We start from the raw sequence: 26,706 nt of genomic DNA on the forward strand, positions 1-26,706 counted from the left end.
CCAAGTTTTTTTGCAAATATCAGGGGTCAGTGTTTAATTCTGCTTTCATGCTGCTAGTCCACAATGTTAACACTTCCCAAATAGTTTAAAAAAAAAAAAGCTTTGTGCAACTGGAATTACAGTACTACAAGCTCAATAGAGCGGGGGGGCCCTGCCGCAGTGTATTGGGGTCAGCGTGAGCAGATAAAAGCAGGGACAAATCAGTAGTACCTGGCAACAAAAGGGTGCCTGGAAGAGCAGATCTGTATCCTATGTGGTGAATATTTGACAGCATCCTACCAAAATCACAACAGGAATTGTCTTCCATTTTTCAAGGATACCTTCCCACCGTGTGCTAAATGTATAATTAGAGAAACGGTATATTTGGCATACTCCAAGTATCTTTTCCTGTGATAGTTTGCCAAGTGGAGCCGATTCCCTTCAAGCGAGGCAAAGTCCCATTCTATCCTGTTAGGTCTGAAGGCAATTTGAGCATGCTTGTGGCTAATGAGATGGAGGGAAAAAAGGACTTATTGCCAAGTGGAGAAGAATGGGACCTTCTGCTAAAATCGATCAAGTCTATTGGTCTTCTATTGGTTATTGGGATTGGACTAGATGACCCTGGAGGTCCCTTCCAACTCTATGATTCTCCCGATGCAGGTTACGAGGGGTTATCGGACTGGCTTGGGAACCTCCGTAGTCGATTGGCGGCAGCAACCACGTAGAAATGCTTCTGCAAAAGAAGAGAGACGGTGGGGTGTTGCTATTGTGAGCTAGAGTGGCATAAATAGTGGTTGACTCCAAGGTCAGGCTCTGCTAGAGTTCCCAGTCTCCCGCTGGTGGCATGGGTTCCCCCAGTTTTGGGGCCCCCAACCCACCAGCACAGAACTGGCTGGCGGGGGGGATCCTGCGTGTGAAGTGCTTTATTTATTATATTTATATCCCGCCCTCCCCTATCGGGCTCAGGGCAGCTAATGACAGTTAAAATCCATAATGTTAAAATAGCATACAGTAACATCATTAAAAATCATTTCATACATATATAATACATTTACAGTTACACTCCTGAAATCCAATACGGCGTCAGTATTAGTCTGTATTACAGGCCTGCCGAATTGTGGGAAGTCCCGCAGGGCCCTGTTATTTTTGGGGAGAGCGTTCCACAAGGCAGGGGCTGCTACCGAAAAGGCTCTAGCTCTGGGGGGAACCAGCTGAGAATCTTTTGGCCCATTCCACTTCTCCCTCCCCCCATCTACTTGCCTTCCTTCCAGCACTCAAACGTCTGATGTTCATCTATTGTGGCTCTCAAACGTCTACATAGCTCTTAATTTGGCCACCCCAGTATAGGTGGAATACTATGGGGTAGTGATGCTCTGTAATCTTAGTGCCGGTGGGGTGGGGGGAAGCAACAGTGGAAGGGCTTCAGAAGTTCTGGATCTGCTTGGTTGACCTAGTGGCCCTTGGGTTTTGGCCACTGTGACACAGTGTTGAACTGGATGGGCCATTGGCTGGATCCAACATGGCTTCTCTTACGGTCTTACAGGCTTTAATTTTGGAATCTTTGGGAAATGATGCTATCCCTATCAATCCCTGGTAGAAGCAGGCCATGGCAAACCACTTCTGAACATCTGTTGCCTTGAAAACTCCATAGGGCGGCCATAAGTTGGATGCAACTTGACAACAAACAAAATTGATCCCTGAGGAGCTGGCGCTGGCTCCACCTCAGAGCTAGTAGGGTGCAGTGGTGAGAGCATCGGACTAGGAGCTGAGAGAGCTCACCCTGCCGCTGCTGCTTGCTGGGTGACCTTGGGACAGTCACACGCACCCTGCCTCATCTACCTCACAGGGTTTATGTGTGGATGAAACAAAGGAGAAAAGAATAAGCTGCTTTGAATCTCCATTGGGAAGAACTCATGGGGTAATTAATAATAATAATTGCATGGCATTGTATGTAGTATAACCGGCAGATCCTAAGATTGTCTGGCATCCTGTTCTAGTTCTTTAGAGTCATGCACCACTAGGTGGTGAGCTAGAGTTGTTTCTTTGGGGCTGAGAGAGCACCGAAAAAGCTGTGACTGACCAGATCACCCAGCTGGCTTCATGTGGAGGACTGCAGAATCGAACCTGGTTTTCCAGATTAAAGTCTTATCGTTCTTAACCATAACCTCATGCTGGGTCTCTAGATCTGAGGTATAACTATCTAAATAAGCAAAGCATTAGCTGATTCCTGCCAAATCACAAGGAGAAAAGGCTTTTGCAGTTCCACAAGCAAAAAACAATCTGCAGCTCCACTCAGGGAAGTGGACTTGGGCTATTCTGAGCCATGCAGATTCCCTTTGTGTGAAGGAATCTAGCTTTCTTTATTTGTACAGTTGGATCCCATCTTTCAGCCCTGGAGGAGGCTTTATAATCACATCTTGTGCTGGCCAGGAACTCTGTCCAAGACCCAGTGTGTCATCCGCTTAAGTGGAGCTGCCCTATGGTCCGCTACAACCTTTTGAGGATTCAGGGTGTTGACATGATCAAGAGACAAAACAGCAGCTGTTTGGCCTTTGTTACTCTGACCGTGACAAGTGGTACTTCAGTCCTCCCACGGGAAATCGTGACATTTCTTTCTTTATAGAGTAAATTCCTTGGTTTGCCAACACTCCTTCCTGGGGTTACTCTAGGGCAGCTGAAACCCCAAGAAATAATAGCAGTGACCTGGGAGAAGACCAGTTTGCACAGAAGGCAGGCTCTCAGCTCCCAGGCTGCACATGGCTTAGAGTAGCTCTGCTGTGCGATTGAGAGAGCCTGGCAAAGCAAGCTCTCCCAACCCCCACTTCCTCCCCAAGGGAGGAGCCTCAACCAATGGAGAAAATAGAGGCTTTGCTCTGTAGTGCCTGTGCAATTGAGCAAGCCTGGCAAAGCAAGCTGAGATACAGAAGGAAGCAAGAGAGAGGGAGAAGGAAGCAAACAACAGCCAGTTTCTCAGGGGGCTGTAGGAGCCCTCCAGGGGCCTGATTCAGCCCCCGGGCTGCTTGTTTGACACCCCTGATCAAAATACTCCGGAGATCAGTTCTAATCCCAGGGGATCTTTAGCCCCGAACCTGGAAGCTATTAGTCCTACTGCCCTCCCCTCACCCCAAAACTCCAGGAATTCCCCAAGCCGGAATGTACTAAAATCAAGAAGCCAATGTCAGCTTTACCTTCCATTTTTTGTGAGTCATATAACTCTGCAGCAGCAGCTGAGACTTCAAGCGGACCTTGGATTTCTGGGCTTTGCCTGAAAGGTCCGTCAGCCATTCATGTTTCAGGCAATTTGCTGCGCTTATCCTGCCACTGTGAAGACGAGGAAGGGAGAGGATTGGTGAATGTGCAGCCTGGAACACAATCATTGCTGCTTCTTTGCACTGGGTTGAGTCTTTGGAAAGAAATAGCAGTCATTTTCTGCTAACCGATCTGCTTGTTTTGGAACCCAATGAAATGCCGATGAGATTCTGGGTGTTTTTTACACTGAGTTTGTGACTCTCTATCACCACATTGGAAACTCACCTTTTACATTACCTAACGTTCTCACTGTTTTGCATCGTTGCTGCCCAAAGCATCTACATTTGTTTCAGTGAGATGAGTTTCAGAGCTGCTGCTGCAATGCTTTTCTCCACACTAGTTTTGATCTGGTCTTTTCTCTACAGGCGTTTCAAACTTGCAGAAGTTTTCATGCATTTTAAAAGACTCCAAAAGCCACCACAAGGTGCAGTAATTTGCATGAGAACTGACAGCACTTCAAATTTTTACATATCATTGCTTGCCTCATCTAGTAATTTAAATTTGTATTGTTTTTGCAGTGTTGACACAATTTCCAAGCAGTCATATACATTTAACTAAGCACTGGTATTCCAGCTGGCCTCTGATCAGACACACACACACACCCCAACTGAAATGCTTAAATGTAAAAGGGAAAATAATTAAAGCGGAACAGTGGCAGGCGATTTGAAGACTCTAAAACTCTGGATCAAATTGCATGTAAAAACACCCGTAAAGACAGATGGGAAGAGATGGTTTTGGGGCTACCTGCTCGAGGAACTGGATTTTCCTGCCACCTGCCGTACACCATGACTTGATTCACACATCTGACCAGCAGTGTTCCCTCTACGTTGAGTTAGTGTGAGTTAGCTCACTGGTTTTTGGCCTCCAGCTCATACATTTTTGTCTTCGCTCAGGAAAAATGGCCCCAGTAGCTGACAACTTTAATGTCAATTGCTCACAAAGTAGAATTGTAGCTCACAAGACTCCAAAACTCGGAGCGTTGGTGTCTGTTGTAACACACCGGGGAACTCCCAAACTGCTTTCATATCACTTCAGACGCAGCAGACTTCTAGTAGAGTCCATTTGCGGAGTCAGGAGCCAGGCTTGAAGAATGCACAGAGAAATCACTTGGGGTCTGTGCATATGTAAGCACATTGCAAGGGAGAAATATGACAAGGTTGGGAATCCCTGGACAGAAAGATCTCGAAAGCAAGATCTTACCCTTATGTCAGGTGGGATCTAGGAAGGACGCTAAAACTCTAGTCCAACCTTTAAAAGTTGAAGGACCAGGGGTTTTTTTGTAGTAGGAACTCCTTTGCATATTAGGCCACACACCCCTGATGTAGCCAGTCCTCCAAGAGCTTACAGGGCTTACTGTAAGCTCGAGGAGGACTGGCTACATCAGCGGAGTGTAGCCTAATATGCAAAGGAATTCCTGCTACAAAAAAAGCCCCGTGAGGGACTATTATCACCTTTGCCCCAAGAAATGCATTCCGATTTCATGGAACCTACCTGGGAGTCCATTGTGTCATGGGAAGAGCAGGACTCTGTTTACCTTTGGTAGAAAAAGCCCAGCAGTTCATTTGCATATTAGGCCACACCCCCTGAATTCACCAGAAGTGGCATCACCCATTCAGTAGGTTACTTTCTGCATATTGACACAGAACAGTACAGCGCCATCAGCTGTATCTCATGGATGCGTGTTCTCACACAGCCCAATGAAGGACCTTGTTTCTTCCCACCAACACAGCTGGAGAGAGAGAGAGCCACGTGGTGGAGCAGACTCAGCTTCTCCCAGGAGGGGGCACTCGTAGGCGGTTCCACATCTCTCACTTTCTTTGCAAGCCCGTTGGAGGCTGGAGGCAGCAGAGAGGACAGAGCGCATGGTCTGGGAGTGTGTGGCTGCCTAGTGCCTTCCCTCTGCCAGAGACTTTTTTTAGAACTGGAGCCCTGGCCAAGCCAGCTGGAACTGTGTCCCTGTGCGTTCCTGCTCAAAAAAAGCCCTGAAAAAGAGCAACTGGCTCCGCCTGAAAGCAATGCATATCCTGCTGGTTCAAAGTGCTGCAAAACTGCTGCAATGCACTTTGCTTAAAAAAAATAGCATGGCAACAGAGCAAAATATGGTTAGAAAAGACAGCACAAGGCTTAAATAATTCAACCAGGACTTTATAGAAGGGGCCACTGATAGTATCTCACAGGGGAGGGGGCAAGGAACACCTGTTTTGAACATCATTTTGAAGAAGACGCTCCGTACCTCTTTTCCTTCACCAGGAGTCTCGACACAAAGTCCTTTGCGTCTTCTGACACCTGCTCAAACGCTTCTGCATCAAAATCCCAGCTACAGTTCACAATGTAATTCATCGTCTCTGTGTCCGTTTCACCGAGGAAAGGCGATAAGCCACTGAGCCTGAAACCGTACAAAGAAGAACCTGTACCCAACATTCTCCTACAAATGGACCTTGAGCTTGTTTGGAGGTTCTAGGAAGGGAGCACAGCTATTGTATACCCTTGACCGAAGAACAGTGCATCCTATCTGGGATGGCTGTCCTCTTCCACCAAACGCACATGAAGTAATGAGGGAGGGAGGGCACACCTGCCTAGCCAGCTGGATCAGCCGAATCAACCCTGGCGATCAGTGGGGTTGACAGATGTTGTAGCCCGATTGCCCTCACATCCAAGGGTGGAATTCTAGCAGTAGCTCCTTTGCATATTAGGCCACATCCCCAATGTAGCCAATCCTCCAAGAGCTTACCAGGCTCTTTTTTGTAAGCTGTTGGAGGATTGGCTACTTCAGGAGTGTGGCCTAATATGCAAAGGAGCTCCTAGAATTCCACCCCTACTCCCATCTATTTCTGTAATTTAATCTTAATTTGCTCTGGTATTTTATACTGAATTCTTTTACATGTTGCTTTAGTTTTGTTAAGGCTATTTTTATCATCATGTTTTTAATCTTTTATTGTGATGGCCTTTGTCTGTATACAATAAACCTTTCTGTCTGTCTGCCCTGCAGGGCTTTTTTTGTAGCAAGAACTCCTTTGCATATTAAGCCACACACCCCTGATGTAGCCCATCCCCCAAGAGCTTACAGGGCCTACTGCAAGCTCCAGGAGAATTAGCTACATCAGGGGGGTATGGCCTAATATCCAAAGGAGTTCCTGCTACAAAAAAAAGCCCTGCATCTTACTAACGGTGCTTCTCAACTAATCCCCAAATACCTCTTCCACCAGCCATACACGCCATAGCTCCTGGGAACTTTGAGGATTAGTTCTGCTATCTTGTGGTTCAGTTATGGGGGGGTTCTAATTTGATTATCACTTTATCGTTTTAAATGTTATACTGCTGATTTTCTTATGAGTGGCCCCGAGTGTGCGTGCCGGAGAGGGTGGGATATAAGTGGAATTTTAAAAATGTGTCCTTGCAACTTTGTTTTTAACCAATGAGAACTTGTTTTTAAGCACAAGAATGTTTCTGGTTTTATAAAGGAGGGGTCTTCAGAAAATGACAGCTATCTAAACTCCACCTGCATTGTTAATCCCCCCTCCTTTGGGCAGGAACCCCAAATGCCCCCCAGCCACATAGAAATGCCCAGGGCTTTTTTTGTAGCAGGAACTCTTTTGCATATTAGGCCACACACCACTGATGTAACCAATCCTCCAAGAGCCTACAGGGCTCTTAGTACAGGGCCTACTGTAAGCTCCAGGAGGATTGACTACATCAAGGGTGTGTGGCCTAATATGCAAAGGATTTCCTGCTATAAAAAAATCCCTGGAAATGCCAGACTTTTACTGACAGGCTACTTTTCTTTATGCATGGGGTTGCTAGCTTGCAGATGAGAACGTGGTGATAAATGTAGCTTTCTTATAACATGTAAACCCATCATTCCCTCCCCACCCCCACCCCCGATTATTTGCTCCCCAGCAGTCCAGATGTGATTCTGGAGTAATTTCCAGCAGCCTGGCTGTATGAAGTATTATCTTACAGAGGCTCTGTTGTCATGACGGCGCCCTTGCTCTCAGGGAAAGTTTACTCACAGCATGTAAGCAATGACGCCCACGCTCCACATGTCAGTGGGGAAGGACACGAAATCGTAGTTCACCACTTCAGGAGCCAAGAATTCCGGGGTGCCAAAATTAACTTTCAGCTTCTCACGGGGCTTGTACCTGGAGCAGAAATGAGGGAAAGGTGACCTCAGTAGAGTATTCCTCCTGAAGGGAACATTGGCTATGCCCAAGGCTTTTCAAAAATCCTCAGAATTCTGCGCCAAAAGGAAAAGTGAAACCCACGTAGGTGATGCCGTTTAAGTAAATTTTTGATCTTTGAGGGAGGAGAGGGGAAACAGCGTGCAGGGCCCAGAGATCTTCTAGAACATGAGTGGCCAAACTGCTGCTTGGGAGCCAAATATGGCTCTTTCACACACATTGTATGGCTCTTGAAGCCCCCACTGCCCCATCGGCCTGCTTGGAGAAGGCATTTGTCTCTTTAAATTACTTCTCCAGGCAAGCCAGCCGGTGACTTGAAGAATGCATTTAAAATTAAACTTGCTTTCTTTTCACCTCTCTCTTCCTCCCCCTCCCCCCTCTGTTTTCCTTCCTTCCGGCTCTCAGACATCTGACATTTATTCTATGTGGCTCCTACATTTAGCAAGTTTGGCCACCCCTGTTCTAGAATTATGACTCATTTCTATAACAAAGTTTGATTCCCTTAAGACCAACAACATTTTTTTCAAGATATGAGCTTTTGTGTGCATGCATGCTTCCTTAGACATCTGCAGCCCCGACCCCACATAGATTTTATCCCTGAATCACTAGCACAGCTTTTTAGCTGGCCGCCTCCAACTTTTTTCGCTAGCAGAAAAGCTATCAGGATCAAATCTATCGCACTGCATCTATTTATCTCCTTGTTCTTCTTCCAGCTGAGAACAGCACACAGAACACTCCCCGTTGTATCTTCACAACAACACTGTGAGGTAGGTTAGGCTGACAGAGGTTGACTGGCTTAAAAGTCATCCAACAAACTTCGTGGTTCCATTTGAACCCAGATCACCTCTTTGGCCTGCCACCAGCAATAAGAAACCTAAAAGGTTAATATGCAATTAAAGGGCCAAACATTAAAAACAAAATGTAAAAAAATCATAAATCAACATACATAAAGTCAGAGTCTATATGCCACACAACTCTTGGCACATAGGCTCTGACTTTACTTGATCAATTCTGGACCACATGGCATACAAAAAAACACTGAATACTATAGGTATGCTCTTGATTAAGACAAGGCTATAGAACAAGAGGCCTCAAGAATATCTCTAAGCCTTTTTCAATTCATTAAATTTCCTTGTGGTCCAGCATTGTTCTATTGTTTTATTCAGTTCTGAGCCAATATGTGTACTTACCTTTCTGACCTCTGAAGAAGACCAATTTAGGTCGAAACGCATCAGGTCAAGTTGAGTGGGTTCCCATTGAGGTTTTATGATTTTACATAGGATAGAGGCTTATAATGGGCCCTTAAATGGTTTTAGCTTTCAACAATAAATACATGCTTGTTGATTTATGATTTTTTTACACTTTGTTTTTAACGTTTGGCCCTTTAATTGCATATGAACCTTTTAGGTTTCTTACTCCAGTTTTTGGGTTAAGTTTCTTTCCCTCCTTTGTTTTTCTTCTGCCACCAGCAATGCCAGGATACATTAACAAACTCCACACAGTTCTGCTGGCTCAAGATCTTCCACAACACCTAGTGCTTTGTTACTTTTCTGTTATAGTGCCCAGAATTTGGTTGCACAAGATCTTGCACAAGCAGAAACACAAGTGGGGATGCAAGGCTAACTTGACACAAGCAGCAACGGCATCTTTTCCTTGCCTTTCCACTTGCACAAGAGCTGAGGCACAAGTGGAAATTTTGCACGGGATCCAACCTTCGGTCTCCAACTACCACACCACCCTGGAGCTCCTGCTAGAATTCCACCCCTGAATGCCAGCCACGTAGCACAGCTGTATGATTCATCTGTGACTCTGCACTGGATTTGTCAGTTTCTATACAAGCCTGCAGAACCTGTGATGGAAAAAAATGTAGCAGAGAGCAGCCAAAAACTGAAGAGTTTTACCTTCTTGCTAGTCCAAAATCAATTATTTTAATCTGGTTCCCAGTGCGATTCACACAGAGGATATTCTCAGGCTGCAAAGAAAGGAACATAGTGAAATGATGGAGAACCTTTTCCTTCATCTTCTCCAGACCGGGAACCTGTTATAATCCCTGCCCTGCTACAGATCACTAATATTTGACAGATTAACAGATGTTGCTTTTCTCCAAAAATAGTTTCAGCCAGGAGTGAAATTCTAGCAGGAGCTCTTTTGCCTATTAGGCCGCTCTCCCCTGGTGTAGCCAATCCTCCAAGAGCTTACAAAAAAGAGCCTTGTAAGCTCTTGGAGGATTGGCTGCATCAGAGGGATGTGGCCTAATATGCAAAGCAGCTCCTGCTAGAATTCCATCCCTGGTTCTCCAGCAGACGAGCAGGATTTGAGCCCAACAGCACCTTAAAGACCAACAAGAATTTCTAGGTGTTTGTCAAAGTCCCTTTGTTAGATACTGACAAAGCTGAGTTAATGTGAGCTAGCTCACAGTTTTTTCACCTCTGGGCTCACACATTTTTTCCTTTGCTCAGGAAAAATGACCCCAGAGCCTACAACTCCCTCAGCCCCAGCCAGCATGGCCAATGGCTGGGGCTGATGGGAGTTGTAGGCAAAAAACATCTAGAGAGCTACTGTTGGCCACCCCTGCAATAGCTCACAACTTGAATGCCAGTACCTCGCATAGTAGAATTTTTGCTCCCAAGACTCCACAGCTTAGAGGGAACATCAACAGCTTATATCCTGGAAATAATGTTGGTCTCTAATGTGCTACTGCATTCAGAGCCTGCCTTTCTCCTCTTTTCCCCCTCCTCTCTGCAGTCCTTCTCTTTCTGTAAAAGAAAAGCCACGTCCCAAACCTAAAAAAGGAAATGGTGCTTATTTGTTTCTTAACTTGATATGTATATCCAGATCCAGGGGCAGCCCTAGGCTGTATGGCCCCCTGGGCAAGGCTAACTTCTGGCACACCCTCCTCCATTGGTAATATCTTAATATGCAAATGAACTCATTTGCATATTAGGCAATACCCCCCTGACATCACCATTGTTTCACGCGGGGCTTTATTTGTAGAAAAAGCCCAGCAAGAACTCATTTGCATATCAGACCACACCCCATGATGCCAAACCAGCCAGAACTGCGTTCCTGTGCATTCCTGCTAAAAAAAAGCCCTGGTGATGTCACTGAGTCACATGGGGGCACCCATGGCTCCCCCAGAAGACCAGCACCCTAGGCAATCATCTAGTTTGCCTAGTGGTATGGCCAGCCCTGTCCAGATAAGTAAGAAACGTGAATTACTTTCACTCTGGCTACCTGCAGTTTCATTGGATGGGGTAGGGATTTTATTTTTAATAACAGGAAGAATGTTATCTGCGAAAGGTCCGATTAGGAGCTGAGCCCTCCAGCCCCCACCAAACTCTCCAGCCTTTTCCCTATAGATTGCATCAGGAGCTGCTGGTGAGTTGAACCATGACAGATTTCGATATCTGAGCAAGAAGCTAAAAACACCCATCACCTTGAGGTCAAGATGAAGAATGTACTGTTGATGGAGGTAGTGGATTCCTTCGCATATTTGCTTGGTAAACAGGATCGCATCCAGTTCGGTTAAGTGGTAGTTTTCGTCTGTGATCCGGTCGAAGAGTTCACCGCCATCAACGCTAACACAGCGACAGAAAGCAGGCAGGGGAATAAGCGTTTTCACAAGAGCTCAGCTGATTTCTTCTTTTCCCACTTTGTATTTCTTGGAAACCTTGACCTGGATAGCCCAGGCTAGCCTGATCTTGACAGAACCAGGAAGCTAAGTAGGATTGGGCCTGGTTAGTGCATGGATGGGAGGCCACCAAGGAAGTTGCTACACAAAGGTAGGCAATGAAGAAGCAGCAGCTATGGCTGACCCAAGGCCATTCCAGCAGCTGCAAGTGGAGAAGTGGGGAATCAGATAGGAGCCCGTGCACTTAACCACTACACTATCACCATCTCTTGCCTTGATAACCCTACGGAGTCGCCATAAGTCTGCTGCGACTTGACGGCACCTTCCGCCTTTCCACATCTCTTGGAAATATACCCAAACAACACATAAATGAAAATAACAGTAATACAACATGACCTAGTGGTTAGAGCACCCCAGGGGGCATTTAGAACTCACTATTCCATGATTAAGGTGAGGTTGTTCTTGCCCTCGAAAGCATCGTAAAGCTGGATCAAGTTGACGTGATTGAGCTGGTTCATTATGTTGATTTCGTTTTTCACTTCTTCCTGAAATGGAAGAAATCGAGAATATTGTTAGATCTAGGAACAACAGGCAGGCTTTCTCCTTATCCCTGTTGCCACTATATGCAATAATGAAAGCAGCTGCCCCTATTACCACACAAATATATCAAACCCTGGCAACATACAGACCAGGTACAGCTTTACATAAGAGAAGCCATGTTGGATTAGGCCAGTGGCCCATCCAGTCCAACACTGTCCCACAGTGGCCAAAAAACCCAGGTTCCCTCTCAAACATCTGACATTTATTCTATGGTTAATAGCCTGTGGTTAATAGCCACTGATGGAGCTCTGCTCCATACATTTATCCAGTTCCCTCTATATACTCAGGGAGCTCTATATAAAACTTTGACATCAACCAAAAGCAAACCAAATAATGCTCTGCTGAGGACTAAGCATTGCAGTTGCCAGATCCAGGTTGGGAAACTCCTAGGCATTTGGGGGATGAATCTTTGGGGGGGGGGGCAGAGATCTCAGCGGGGCACAATGCCATAAAATCCACCCTCCATGACTTTCCCCAAGGGAACTGATCTCTGTAATCTGAGGATGAGCTGCAATTCTGAGGGGATCCCCAAGTCCTACTTGGAAACCCTACTGGAGATTTGGTGGGAGCAACCAAAACAGGGCCTCCAAAGATGACCAGAGAATATGGGAGGAGGCAGTTTCAGGGGTGGAATTCTAGCAGGAGCACCTTTGCATATTAGGCCACACCCTTCCTGATGTAGCCAATCCTCCAAGAGCTTACAAAAAAGAGCCTTGTAAGCTCTTGAAGGATTGGCTACATGAGAGGTGTGTGGCCTAATATGCAAAGGAGCTCCTGCTAGAATTCCACCCCTGACCATGGCTCAGCAGAGCCACAAGCTTGCTTGCAGCCTGGCGAGATTTCACCCATCAGGGTAAAGATGAGCATTTGCTTTTCAGTCTGACCATAGAGAGCTTATGTTGTTTCTAAATACTGGGCTGGGATCCAGCTATATTTTTCAAGGGCAGATCAGAGTTTTCCTGGCTCCAGCTTTCCACTCTGGCCCACTGATCTGCAGGAAAAGCTGCTCCGGAGGGTAGTTTGAGGGGGTTTGCAGCAGGAAGGAGGAATATGCAGAAACTGCCAATTGAGTCTGAACATATGAAGCTGCCTTATACTGAATCAGACCCTTGGTCCAGCAAAGTCAGTATTGTCTACTCAGATTGGCAGTGGCTCTCAAGCTGAGGTTTTTCACACCTATTTGCCTGGACCCTTTTTAGTTGGAGATGCTGGGGATTGAACCTGGGACCTTCTGCTTACCAAGCAGATGCTCTACCACTGAGCCACCATTCCTCCCCAAAATCCAAACCACTGGATCCAAACCACTGTATAGTTCTGCACAGAAATGACCAGGGCTTTTTTTGTAGCAGGAACGCCTTTGCCTATTAGGCCACACCCCTCATATGTAGCCAATCCTCCAAGAACTTACAGGGCTCTTAGTACAGGGCCTACTGTAAGCTCCAGGAGGATTGGCTACATAAAAGGAGTGTGGCCTACAGAGCTGGCCCTACCGCTACCGCTAATTTTTGCAAACTGGTTATCAGTGCGGGGAGGGGGGCGCCAGAAGTTAGCTTTGCCTAGGGTGCCAGATAGCCTAGGGCCGGCCCTGGTGGCCTCTTACACAAAGGAGTTCCTGCTACAAAAAAAGCCCTGGAAAGTACCATTGTGCTATTTTCACAATACTCTGAAAGCAACCCGCACCTTCCTTTATTTGGTTCGAGGGCAGCTCCTTACCCTTTCTTTTGCTGCTTTGACTTTGATGATCTTGGCCGCCAGACAGAGCCCGGTTGACTTTTCGGTGCATTTGTGAACTTCACCAAAACGCCCCCTGTTGATGGATGGAGAAGACGCATAATGAAGCCCAAAGGGAAAACGGCTTAGGGGGAGAGCGCTCTGCAGGCGCCTCTGGAGGGGAACTATTCTTATCGTCGATTAAAAATAACCTGGTACAAAGCGAACAGAAACGGGAGGTCAGGAGGATGGGAGCTCCTCTTTCTCCCAGCTTAGGGAGGATTAATCTTGATCTTTCCAGCCAGTTGTTCAATGATTATGTTAAAATATTACCCTCCTGCTTGTTCCTTCCCCATTTTACAATGGAAAGACACCCTAATGCTTGTCCTCGTTGAGACCGTAACTACACTCCTCCCCTGCTGTCCTTCGGCAACACATTAACCCAAGAGTGGAATTCCAGCAGGAGCTCCTTTGCATATTAGGCCACACCCTCATTATTTAGCCAATCCTCCAAGAGCTTACAAAAAAGAACCTTGTAAGCTTTTGGAGGATTGGCTACATCAGGGGTGTGTGGCCTAATATGCAAAGGAGCTCCTGCTAGAATTCCACCCCTGCATTAACCAAAGCTACAGCCGTGCAGATATCTGGGGGGTGGATGAACTTGTCATTTTCTAAATAACATAAAAGCCAACAAGGAGGCGGCTCTCCATTTCTACAAGGCTGAAGTTGATTCCCAGTACCCATTTTGCAGAACTGGGAATCAGCTTCAGGTTCATTCTGTTTCCACATGAAATGTTCCAGATTCTGGAATGTTGCCTCTGCCGTCTAGCTAGGTTACAGAGTTTAGACAAGTTTGTATTTGGTTTTCTTATATTTAAATCTGACTTTTTAAAGAGAATTGCTATTTTGGGAGTTGAAAACTGGGGGCAAAGACTGTATAAATCTGTGGAGGGTACCAGCGTCAGATAGGGACTTACGGATACAGCTCAGAGGCTAAAGACAATGCAGAAATCCTTGTAGATATTAAAGGCAGAATCCTTGTTTTGGCCTACCAAAACTTATCGTTGGGAATGCGGAATAGAAACATTATACATAAAACGAATTAGAATGCTAAGAGCAGGAGATGATATTCTTGACTCTGTGCCTCCACTCATCTTAGCAACAGAACCCACATGGATCTTTATTCTAACGTTAAATTTTTTCTAAAGCTAGTCCTCCACAAGATAAAATAATCGCCTTACTCTTTTGAATAAACTGGACTAGTTTCAAAATATGGGAGACAACTGGTTCATGCTTACTTGGACTCTTAGGATCCTATTACGTCATTTCAGTTGCACTTAAGGTGTCATGTTAATACCAATATATACCTATAAAAAGATAAGAAGGTGCCTCTATCCGCCATTATTTGTAAATGGAGGGAAGGCATTTAAAAGGTGTACGGTCCCTTTAAATGTGATGGCCAGAACTCCCTTCGGAGTTCAATTGTGCTTGTCACAACCGTGCTCCTGGCTCCACCCCCAAAGTCCCCAGGTGGTTCTGTTGTCGGACCTGGCAACCCTAGCAAAACCACTATGATCCCCATGCTTGCAGATACTTGAAGGGAATGTTCAAAAACAAGCTGTGCTTTCTTTTAAATATTTTGGATGCAGGAAATCATTTTATGAAACCATCGCAGCCAGACTTACCCTCCCAAGACTTCATGATGGCAAATCATATAGCCTGCAGACACCTCGGCTTGCTTGACGCTAACGATGCGATGCTCAAACGGGGCAGGGGGCGGAGGGCTGTCGTCTGGAAAAGAAGAAACAGCCGTTTCGTTCATTTGCTGGGGCAACAAAGAGCCCGCCCACGTGTGGTTTGCTCCGTTTCGCCCACCCGTTGCAGGGGGGATGCAGCTAAACACATTAACTAAATACAAACACAGGAGGAGACGCAGGCTTTTCCGGTGGCTACACAATTTCCCTAAGGAAAGGAAACCCAGAGAGGCCTGCCTCTCCGCAAATGCATGCAAATGTAATAATCATCATCATAACGCCGCTGAGCAGTTTAAAAGCGCTTTGGAACGCTCCTTTCACAGTATTAAACCAATTAGTCACCTGGAACCAGGAGAGCAGTGAAGTTCTTGAATCCAAAATCCTGCCCTGCAGGAAAACAGCAAAACTGGGAAAGCAGCTGAAAAGGTCGGGGTCTCTGCATATTCAGGAGTCCCACCTCCACCCCCACCCACGGGGAATGCAGAAGAAAGTAAATTTTGAAAATTATCCAAAGGAGACAATCTTTCCAAGATCCAGATGACGACCAAGCACCATCTATAATCTCACTGTCTATAATTTCACCCTTGTGAGACATGATCCTTCATACTTTGGACCTATACCCTTCAGAGCACTGTGGCTCAGAGGAAAGAGCATTTGCTTTGCATTTTGAAGGTCCCAGGTTCAATCCCTGGCCTTTCTGGTTTTAAAAAAAAAATGTGTGAGGCTGCGATCGCACAAACTGAATAATGCACTTTCAAGCCACTTTCAGTGCACTTCCCAAATGGATTTTGCCCATTCATACCATAAAATCCAATTGGAAAGTGCATTGAAAGTGGATTGAGAGGGCATTATTTAGCAGGTGGGATCACAGCCTGAGACACTGATATGGGATAGGGTTGCCAGCAATATTCCCTCTTAGCTGAGTTAGCGTGAGCTAGCTCACCGATTTTTAGCCTCCGGATCACCCATTTTTGTCTTAGCTCAGGAAGGATGACCCCAGAGCACAATAATTAATGCAGTAGCTCACCACGTTACTGCTCACCACAAAGTAGAATTTTTGCTCACAAGACTCTGCAGCTTAGAGAGAACACTGGTTGCCAAGTCCTACCCCCCCCCCCCCCAGCCAGTGGTGGGTGATGAGGGCTAGGGCTACCAAATCCAGGTTGGGAAACTCCTGGAGATTTTGGGATTGAGTCTAGGGAAGACAGGGACCTCGGTGGGGTTCAATGCCACAGAGTCCGCCCTCCAAAGCATCCATTTTCTCCAGGGGAGCTGATCTCTGTGGTCTGGAGATGAGCTGTCATTCCAGGGGAACCCCAGGTCCCACCTGGAGGCTGGCATTCCTAATTCTGAGACCTTGGAGAGCAGCTGCCAGTCAGAATAGAGAACATTGACCTTGAAAGATGAAGTACAAGAGAGGGAGGCACATGCTTGGCATACAGAAGGTCCCAGAAATGATGCTCTGTATTCTTGGTACTTGGGGGGTGGGGGAGGGAGGCAACCATAGAATCATAGAGTTGGAAGGGACCTCTAGGGACATCTATTCCAACCCTCTACACAATGCAGGAAACTCACAAACACCTCCCCCCAAATTCACAGGATCTTCATTGCTGTCAGATGGCTATCTAGCCTCTGTTTAAAAACCTCCAAGGAAGGAGAGCCCACCACCTCCTGAGGAACCACTCTAACGGTCAGGAAGTTCTTTCTAATGCTGAGCCGGAAACTCTTTTGATTTAATTTCAACTCATTGGTTCTGGTCCTACCTTCCGGAGCCACAGAAAACAATTCCACACCATTCTCTCTAGGACAGCCCTTCAAGTACTTGAAGATGGTGATCATATCACCTCTCAGCCACCTCTTCTCCAGGCTAAACATGCCCAGCTCCTTCAACCTTTCTTCATAAGAGGGCTTCTAGTGTCCTGGCCCCACTGGTGGACCTCCTGATGGCACCTGGCTTTTTGGCCACTGTGTGACAAAGGCTTGAGATTTGGCCCGACCTAGCCCATTCAGATCAAAAGCGCATGATCACACAGGCACATCTACCCTCCGAGCCGCACCCGTTCCCACCCCATCCCCAGATGCATTAAAAAGCCACCTGGATCTTCCAGGTAGCTTCCTGTTGATTCGGATGTAGGTTGCGTAATCAGCTGCTGTCTGAATGCCCCGGCACGACTCATGAGCAGAAGAGCTGTGTGATGGCGCCAAGCCATTTCCAGCACCACCAGGATTTTTTTTCCCCTAACCCCTCTCTGAGGTGCGCTTGTGCACTTCTCTGTGTGAGCGCACACACGAGGAACTTTAAAAAAAAAAAATCCCTTTCCGCAGCAGTAGTACGTGAGCCACTCTAGCAGTGTGAATGCACAACCAGGATCCTGCTGCTTCAACCGATCCCACTAAAACAGACCTGAATCGGGTTTTTTCACCGTGAGATACTGTCGCCTCAATTTCCCAGTGTGATGGCACCCAAAGAGTATCAGACTGGATGGGCCATTGGCCTGATCCAACATGGCCTCTCTTATGTTCTTAACAAATGTGCAGTTTCTCAGCATAGATGCATTAGCTGCACTCATGTTCACCAGGGTTCCTCTTAAACACCGATGAAACCGCTCTGTGTTGACTCAGACTCTGGGCCCATCAAAGTCAGCACTCTCTATTCAAGCTGGCAGCAGCTCTTTAGGGTCACAAGGATAAGTCTTTCACTTCGCTTGCTACCTGATCTTTTTCACCTGGAAACCAGGCCCGGGACCTCCTGCATGCAAAGTATATGCTCTGCTACTGAGCCACCCTGACCCTATGAGACAAACAGAAACTTAGCATCTGAAAACATGCCTTAAAAAGGATTTTAGATCCCAGGTAAAGGTGCCCCCCACCTGCTTAACTGAAATTAATTTCATTGTCAGCTAGCAAATCACTTGCCATTGGCTAAAGCAGGAAGGAGGGATTTGTTCCGATAAAGGAGTAGGCCTTTATGTGCCCAAAAGCCCCACATGTGGAAAGCTAGGGAGAAGGGCATGAGTCTAGCCCAGGGGTGGCCAAACTGTGGCTCGGGAGCCACGTGGCTCTTTCACACATATTGTGTGACTCTCAAAGCTCTCTTTAAATCACTTCTCCAGCTGGTGGCCTTTCCACCTCTCTCTCCCCCATCTATTTGGCTTCCTTCCTTCCGTCCTTCCTTCCTTGCAGCTCTCAAACATCTGACATTCATGTCCTGAGGCTCTCAGACATCTGGCATTTATTCTGTGTGGCTCTTACATTAAGCAAGCTTGGCCACTCCTGGTCTAGCCCTTTCCCTGACATGCTAGCTTTCTAACTGCAAGGCATTTTTTCTTTTAGAGAAGATGTTCAGTCACATATGCCCGCCAGCTGCAGCCTGAGCTGGTACAGTCCAAAAACAGAGCTACCACTTAGTAACTAGTCCCTAGGGTTTTCTGGTGTGTGTAGGTCTGCCAAGCCCCCGGTCTGGGTGGGAGTTCCACATTGGGCCGGCAGGGGGAACCTCCCCCTACATCGCCAGCGCAATTATGTCATTCTAGGTGTTTCCGGGAAAACGTTATGGTTTTTCTGGACGCTCTAGCCATTTGGGAGGGGAAAACTCTATGGTGCAATAGGTACCATAGAGTTTCCCCCTCCCAAATGGCTAGAGCGTCCGGGAAAACCATAGAGTTTTCCCGGAAACGCCCAGAGTGGCCGTGTGCAACGTTGCCGGTGCGATGATGTCACTTCTGGATGACATCATTGCAAGTCCCCCGCCGGGGCTTGCAGGGGACTTGGCAACCCTAGGCGTGTGTGTGGAGGGGAGTGGGGAGAAAACACTGTCAACGAAACCAATTTCAAATGAGCAATAGCTATGCAAATACATATTCTTGCCAGTTACTTACCAATGATCACTTCTTCCTTTTTGCCAGCTCCTACCAAAACAGCGTTTTCGGATGGTTTCCCCACATGCGGACCAGATCCGCTTTCCTGGCTGGCTGGAGGTGTGCCCCCAGATTCTAGAATCCCCAGTTTGCCATCTTTTATAGAGTCTTTCCTCATCGCCGATGCTTCTTTGGGTCTCTTTGTTGTGGCCCCTGGATCCTTCCCAGAATCCTTTGCAACGGAGCTCACCGTCTTGCCTGTTAGCTCTCCTTTCTCTTCGGCCTTTGTGAGTGGCTTTCGATCTGTCAGCTTGTGCGTCTGCTCACCTTGCTTACCGGAAAGCTTGACCCCTTTGCCGCCTGGAGGGGGGTCGGTCCTGCTGCTCTTAGCCGCCTGCTTCCCTTTACAAGAGTCTGGGCAACGCTTGGCTCCTTCGTTTGCCGGAGAGGGAGACTGAGGAAGGGGTACACTGGCGCTTTTACCAGCCTGGCCTCCTCCGACATTTCCTTCTTGGCTCTTCAGAGGCTTCTCTTGAGTATTGCTCATCTGCATGTTGATGGAAATCCTGCAAAGCAAACATACATCTCAGCTCCAAGTCACCAGGCTGAAGTCCAAATGTTCCCCCAGGAATCTGGAGCACTGCAGCAGCATCCAGATGTTTCACACACACACACACAACACACACCCTGCTTTGCACCCTTTCCAGTTGTGCAGCATGCCTATTAATTGCAATGAAAAAACAGGGACGGGGAGAAAGACTAAACCACCAGAAAACATCAGCTATCTCCCTTGTATAATGAAAACAATGTACTAATATCTCCAACACAAAACACTAGTGTTACGTATGAGAAAAATTCAAAATGTTGTAACACACAAATCGTTGCCAAGAAATACAATATCCAGAATAACATAAATCAAACATGCCAAGTTCCATGACAGTTTCAGGCTTCCAAGGAATATGTAAAGACTTGTACAGCACTCAAAGGTGATATAAATATATTCTCCAACTGTGCATAAAATATGTTCTCGATGGAATTTTGATTGTTATGTTTCCCATTTCCATTAGCATCTTTGTCAAGAGATGCACATATGAATAACCTAAGAGTATAAAAGTAAACAAACAACAAGGTAGAAGCATCGAGAGCCTCCGAGTAAAGGCTTAAGTTATTCATATTCCTTGGAAGCCTGGAGCTGTAATGGGACTTGGTGGTTTGGTTTATGTTATTCTGGATATTGTATTTATTGGCAACAGTGTGTGTGTGTGTGTGTGTGACAACATTTTGAATTTTTCTCATAAGTAATACTACTGTTTTTTGTGCTGGAGATATTAGTACATTGTTTTCATTATACAAGAAGAAGATATTGGATTTATATCCCGCCCTCCACTCCGAAGAGTCTCAGAGCGGCTCACAATCTCCTTTACCTTTCTCCCCCACAACAGACACCCTGTGAGGTGGGTGGGGCTGGAGAGGGCTCTCACAGCAGCTGCCCTTTCAAGGACAACCTCTGCCAGGGCTATGGCTGATCCAAGGCCATGCTAGCAGGTGCAAGTGGAGGAGTGGGGAATCAAACCCGGTTCTCCCAGATAAGAGTCCGCACACTTAACCACTACACCAAACCAGCTCTCAAGGGAGATATCTGGTGTTTACTGGTCTCCTATTAATTACAGCAATGCAGGGGTGGGATTTAGAAGCAGTTCAGCACGAGTTTAAATTGCAAAGAGGCAATTCCCACCAGTAAAATACTACTACCAGTGAGGAATCCAGCTTTGGTTCAAAGAGAAGCAAGCCAGCTATTGTGTTGGATCTCATCAATCCATTCCGCCAGCAGATGCTCCTTTCACAGGAGGGAAAGCTGTAAAGGTAAAAGTAGTCCCTCGTGCAAGCACCAGTCGTTTCCGACTCTGGGGTGATGTCGCATCATGACGTTTTCACGGCAGACTTTTTATGGGGTGGTTTGCCATTGCCTTCCCCAGTAATATTTACTCGTTTCTTATGTAGCCCATCTTTATCCCCAATGCAGCTTACATCATTGCACACCTCACTTGCTTATTATCCTCAAAAACACCATGCTTGGCTGAGAGGGTGTGACAAGCCCAGGGTCACCCCAGCAAGCTTCCCTAGCAGAGTGGGGTTTCAAACCTGGATCTCCCAGATGGTGGCCAAACCTGCTTAGTGTAAGAGCCACATAAAACAAACGTCAGATTTTTGAGAGTCACAAGACATGAATGTCGGAGGGAGGGAGGGAGGGAGGAAGGAAGGAAGGAAGGAAGGAAGGAAGGAAGGAAGGAAGGAAGGAAGGAAGGAAGGAAGGAAGATGGAGAGGAAGGAAGGGAGGGAGGAAGGAAGGAAGGAAGATGGAGAGGGAGGAAGGAAGGAAGGAAGATGGAGAGGGAGGAAGGAAGGGAGGGAGGGAGGAAGGAAGGAAGGAAGATGGAGAGGAAGGAAGGGAGGGAGGGAGGAAGGAAGGAAGGAAGGAAGGAAGGAAGGAAGGAAGGAAGGAAGGAAGGAAGGAAGGAAGGAAGGAAGATGGAGAGGAAGGAAGGAAGGAAGATGGAGAGGAAGGAAGGAAGGAAGGAAGGAAGGAAGGAAGGAAGGAAGGAAGGAAGGAAGGAAGGAAGGAAGGAAGGAAGGAAGATGGAGAGGGAGGAAGGAAGGAAGATGGAGAGGAAGGAGGGATGGAAAGGAATGTTAACTTAAAATGCATTCTCCAAGCCTCCAGATGACTTGGCTTGGAGAAGTGAATTAAATAGAGGAATGCCTTCTCCAAATCAGCCAATTGGGCAGTGGGGGCGTCGAGGGCTGCAGATATGTGTGCAAGAACCACATGTGGCTCCCAAGCCACAGTTTGTCCACCCCTACACTAGTCCAGTGCTCTAAGCCCCACACCACAGTGGCTCTCAGAATCCAATCTCACACTTCATTGTTCGCACATCGTGACAAGTGACGGTTTCTCATAAAAGCGGCAGTCTTCAATTAAACCACCGTGTATCGGAGAGGCAGCATGCGACTATCCTCAGCCTCGCCCGCATAAGACAAGCCACTGTTCTTGAGACATTTAAATGATGAAGATGGTTTCAGAGGTTAACTGCGCTGGTCAACAGTAAAACAGGCCAGGGCACCTTAGACTCCAGTAAGCATTTCAGTCTAACAGAGAGAGCGTTGACTCATGGAAGCTTATTGGGGGTTGCCAACCCCCAGGTGGTGGCTGGAGATCTCCCGCTATTACACGGGTGGCCAAACTTGCTTAATGTCAGAGCCACAAAGAATAAACGTCAGGTGTCTGAGAGCCACAAGACATGAACAAATACTAAAAAAGGTAAAGGTAGGCCCCTGTGCAAGCACCAGTTGTTTTCGACTCTGGGGTGACGTCGTTTTCACAACGTTTTCACGGCAGACTTTTTTTACGGGGTGGTTTGCCATCGCCTTCCCCAGTCATCTATGCTTTCCCTCCAGCAACCTGGGTACTCATTTTACCGACCTCAGAAGGATGGAAGGCTGAGTCAACCTGGAGCCAGCTACCTGAGCCCAGCTTCTGCTGGGATCGAACTCAGGTCGTGAGCAGAGTGCTCCGACGGCAGTACTGCAGCTTTACCACTCTGCACCACACACCTTATATGCTCACTTTTCTCCCTTGGCTCTTGCACTCTCTTTCCCTGTACTAGGTCTCTGGGTGACCTCTGTGGTGGAAGAGAAGAGCTTGCAAGCCTGCCTATTTCCCCCTCTTTCCACACTTCACACATAGTGGAAATAGCCGGTGGGTCAGCACTCAGAGGCTGACTGAGTTCCCAACACTATGCACACTTACTCAAGAGCAATGCTCCCTCTAAGCTGTGGAGTCTTGTGAGCAAAAATTCTACTTTGTGAGCTACTGACTTTAAAGTTGTGAGTGACTGCATAAATTTGCTCAGGAAATATGGCCCCAGAACAAATACAAAAATGGGTAAGCCAGAGGCTTAAAAACTGTGAGCGAGCTCACATTGAAGATGAAGATTAAGAAGATATTGGATTTATACCCCGCCCTCCACTCCAAAGAGTCTCAGAGCAGCTCACAATCTCCTTTACCTTCCTCCCAAACAACAGAGGTGGGTGGGGCTGGAGAGGGCTCTCACAGCAGCTGCCCTTTCAAGGACAACCTCTGCCAGAGCTATGGCTGACCCAAGGCCATTCCGGCAGCTGCAAGTGGAGGAGTGGGGAATCAAACCCGGTTCTCCCAGATAAGAGTCCGCGCACTTAACCACTACACCATACTGGCTCTCCAGTAACTCAGCTTTAACTCAGCTCAGAGGGAACACTGCTCAAGAGTAAACCTCAACCTCCAGGAGCCGCACAATATGTGTGAAAGAGCCACATGTGGCTCCCAAGCCACAGTTTGGTCACCCCTGTGCTGTTACAACTGACCTCCAGATGACAGAGACCAGCTCATCTGGGGAAAATGGCCACTTTAGAAGGAGGGCTCTATGGCATGGTACCACGCTGAGGTCCCGCCAAACCCCGCCCTCATCAGGCTCCACCCCCAAAATCTCCAGGTATCTTCAACCCGAAGCTGGCAACTCTTGTTGGCTTCTAAGGTGCGACTTGATTTGAAGCTAACTGTTAAATGATGTTTTCCTGACATTTATTGTAGCCAAGACCTTATTTTGTTTTGGACTTCAACCATACCTTGAGAAGACACAAGGGCAATAATCTTTGATATGGGAACTGGGCTGATATCAGCATGCCCCTACTTCCCTCTATGGAATGAAGGAGCCATGCAACTGATCAAGCAGGGAGGCAACAGTGAACCTCCTTTGGAGAGCCAGTATGGTGTGGTGGTTAAGTGCGCGGACTCTTATCTGGGAGAACCGGGTTTGATTCCCCACTCCTCCACTTGCACCTGCTGGAATGGCCTTGGGTCAGCCATAGCTCTGGCAGAGGTTGTCCTGAAAAGGGCAGTTGCTGTGAGAGCCCTCTCAGCCCCATCCACCTCACAGGGTGTCTGTTGTGGGGGAGGAAGGTAAAGTAGATTGTGAGCCACCCTGAGACTCTTCAGAGTGGAGGGCAGGATATAAATCCAATATCTTCTTCATCATCTTTGGAAATGTGGGTCCTTTGGACTCAGATAAGAGTCCAAAGGACCCACATATCTCATATTTCTCACAGCACAAACCTGCAAACTACTGACTTTGGATAAGGAGACAATAAGTCTGTCATGGGCCTCTTGAACCGAAGCAGTCAGAGAAGGAATCAGAACAGACAGCCGCACCTACTGGATGGAGCAGTCTGGATCCAATCTTGGTTCCCACGCCTGTCAATGAAGGTCCCCAACATGTTTGGAAAACCAAATCATCCAATTCAGCAGAATCGTATTCCTACGGGCTTTTGCTCCCTCTGCTGGACGTATGCGAAATCAAAACTAGTCCAGCCAAATTTGGTTCCTGCTGGTAGGATAGATCCAAGTGGGCAGCCGTGTTGGTCTGAAGCAATAGAACAAAGTAGGAGCCAAGTATCACCTTTAAGACCAGCAAAGTTTTATTCAGAATGTAAGCTTTCGTACGCATGCTTATCTCTTAACCCACGAACTACATGTATTTCAGCCCACTGTACCCTTAAGGTAATTTTATTCTGCAACATGTATTTCAGTCCACTATACCCTATCCCCTCATCTGAAGAAGTATGCATGCATACGAAAGCTTACATTCTGAATAAGACTTTGTTGGTCTTAAAGGTGCCACTGGACTCCTACTTGGTTCCTGCTGTTTCTTCAATCCAGCATCCAAACACAAAAATCTTTGAGCGCTGCTTTTCTGCTCATCCCAAACCCTGCCAAATGACAGATTGCTGCCTCCACCCCCCTCAAAAGACCTCACGCCTTCCTTCCCAGCTTTGAAAACCAAAAAAGACATGCCAATACCTTGTCCGTATAACTTCACCGCTGGGCTTGGAAGCGGAAGGCACAGCTTCACAAGTTGGAGAAATGTTTTGAGAAGTCTCTTTTCCCCTCTCCTTGGGCTTTGGACTGACAGTCTTTGTTGGAGGTTTTTCCAGGCCTAGAGCTTTATCTCTGTTCTCCGATCCCAGTGGATTGCTTCCAATGATGCAACAAAGACCGTCATTTTGGACCAGGGCACCAACGCACGGATCTTTTTGTTGCTGGCAACCCAAAGCGTCTGTAGTTTCAAACTGAGCCATCCTTTCTTTCCCACATGGACCAGAGTCACCAGCCGAGTTCACCTTTTCACACACTCCACCAGGTTCATCTGACTTTTTATTGCTTTTGCTGTCTGAGGTGAGAATGTTATGAGGAACAGGAAGAATGTTAGCATGCCCAGTAGCCAGAAGATGCACAAATTGTGAAAGTATTTTGTTATACGCTGCCCTGCATTATTTCTTCCTGTTGTCTGGGGCCAGAGATGAATTTGTACCAATGCATAATTAAGAAGAAGAAGAAGACGGCAGATTTATACCCCACCCTTCTCTCTAAATCAGAGACTCAGAGAGCAGCTTACAATCTCCTATATCTTCTCCCCCCACAACAGACACCCTGTGAGGTGGGTGGGGCTGAGAGGGCTCTCTCAGCAGCTGCCCTTTCAAGGACAACTCTTGCAAGAGCTAATGCTGATTCAAAGCCATTCCAGAAGCTGCAAATGGAGAAGTGGGGAATCAAACCCAGTTCTCTCAGATAAGAGTCCACACACTTAACCACTACACCAACCAGGCTCTCAGAGAAAGCCCTGTCTCTAGTGGTCTAGCATTGCCAGCAACAGGTTGGGAAATTCCTGGAGATCTGGGGGTGGAATATGGGGAGGGCAGGATTGTGGGGAGGGGAGGGGCCTCAGTGGGGTACAGTGCCCTAGAGTTCATCCTTCAAGGTTGCCATTTTCTCCAAGGGGAACTGATCTTCATAGCCTGAAGGTTGGCAACCCTAGTTGGTCACTCTTCTCCTCTTAACTAGAACTCCAGACTCTAGAGACCATGAGAGAAAGGGCCTTCTCTGTACCTGCACCTTGAGAATAGAATGCGCTCTGCTCAGGGTCAAATAATGGTCATTTTTGGTTGTCACTGTACAATTTAATTCTTAATTAAGGCTATCAGCAAGGTCAATATCTGTCAATATTTAATGTTTGAAATTTGACTAATCAATCGAACGAACCTTTAATAGCATAATAGTACAATAAAACAGGGATAAACAATCCCAAGAACTAGACACCTAAACATGTAAAGAGGGTCGCCGCAACCGACCAGAACCCACTGAAGTTAAAAAGGCAGAGCAGGTAGGCAGGGGTCATTTTGTACAAAAAACAGGTGGTGGAGCTCATTAGCATAACTCATTAGCATATGCAGCCCCCCCCCCAACCAAAAGCAACCCGATGCAAGAAAGGAGAGCCCAGGCAAGTGAGGCCTGTTTGGACTGGCTAGAGATCCAGCCAGCCCAAGCAGGCTTCGCTCACCTGGGGCTCTCCTTGGTCACCGCCCCCCAGTCAAAAGGCCAGCAAGCCACCTGCTGCCCCAAATCACATAAGAAGTGGAGAAAGGGTGGTGCGGTGTTCTCCAGGGGTTAATGAGGGCTGCTGGGGGTGTGGCAAAGCCCCTGGTGGCTGGCTGCCCGCCTGCTCTCCTAATCCAGGGATTGTTATGCAGCTGCATCTACTATTCAATGGACAAGATAGGTGGGGAGGAAGAAGGGGAACCATCAGAAAGGTTCAGGA

General features: G+C 47.1%; 1 protein-coding gene across 2 annotated transcripts in view; it reads right to left on the reverse strand.

The window, feature by feature from the left end:
* Positions 1–5: 5 nt before the first annotated feature.
* Positions 6–26,706, reverse strand: part of MYLK3 (myosin light chain kinase 3) — a 48,705-nt gene continuing 22,004 nt past the window's right edge. For both annotated transcript variants that reach the window (XM_060253599.1, XM_060253598.1), the window contains exons 3-13: positions 24,912–25,281; positions 19,040–19,584; positions 15,093–15,198; positions 13,411–13,504; positions 11,533–11,642; positions 10,903–11,044; positions 9,368–9,438; positions 7,299–7,427; positions 5,522–5,674; positions 3,168–3,300; positions 6–712 (exon numbers count right to left, since the gene is read on the reverse strand). In XM_060253599.1, the coding sequence (XP_060109582.1) occupies positions 641–712; positions 3,168–3,300; positions 5,522–5,674; positions 7,299–7,427; positions 9,368–9,438; positions 10,903–11,044; positions 11,533–11,642; positions 13,411–13,504; positions 15,093–15,198; positions 19,040–19,584; positions 24,912–25,281 (1,925 nt within the window). In that variant the 3' untranslated portion in view covers positions 6–640. The remainder of the gene's footprint in view (positions 713–3,167; positions 3,301–5,521; positions 5,675–7,298; positions 7,428–9,367; positions 9,439–10,902; positions 11,045–11,532; positions 11,643–13,410; positions 13,505–15,092; positions 15,199–19,039; positions 19,585–24,911; positions 25,282–26,706) is intronic.

Source organism: Heteronotia binoei, chromosome 14 (assembly GCF_032191835.1).
Source record: "Heteronotia binoei isolate CCM8104 ecotype False Entrance Well chromosome 14, APGP_CSIRO_Hbin_v1, whole genome shotgun sequence".
NCBI classification, from domain to species: Eukaryota; Metazoa; Chordata; class Lepidosauria; order Squamata; family Gekkonidae; genus Heteronotia; species Heteronotia binoei.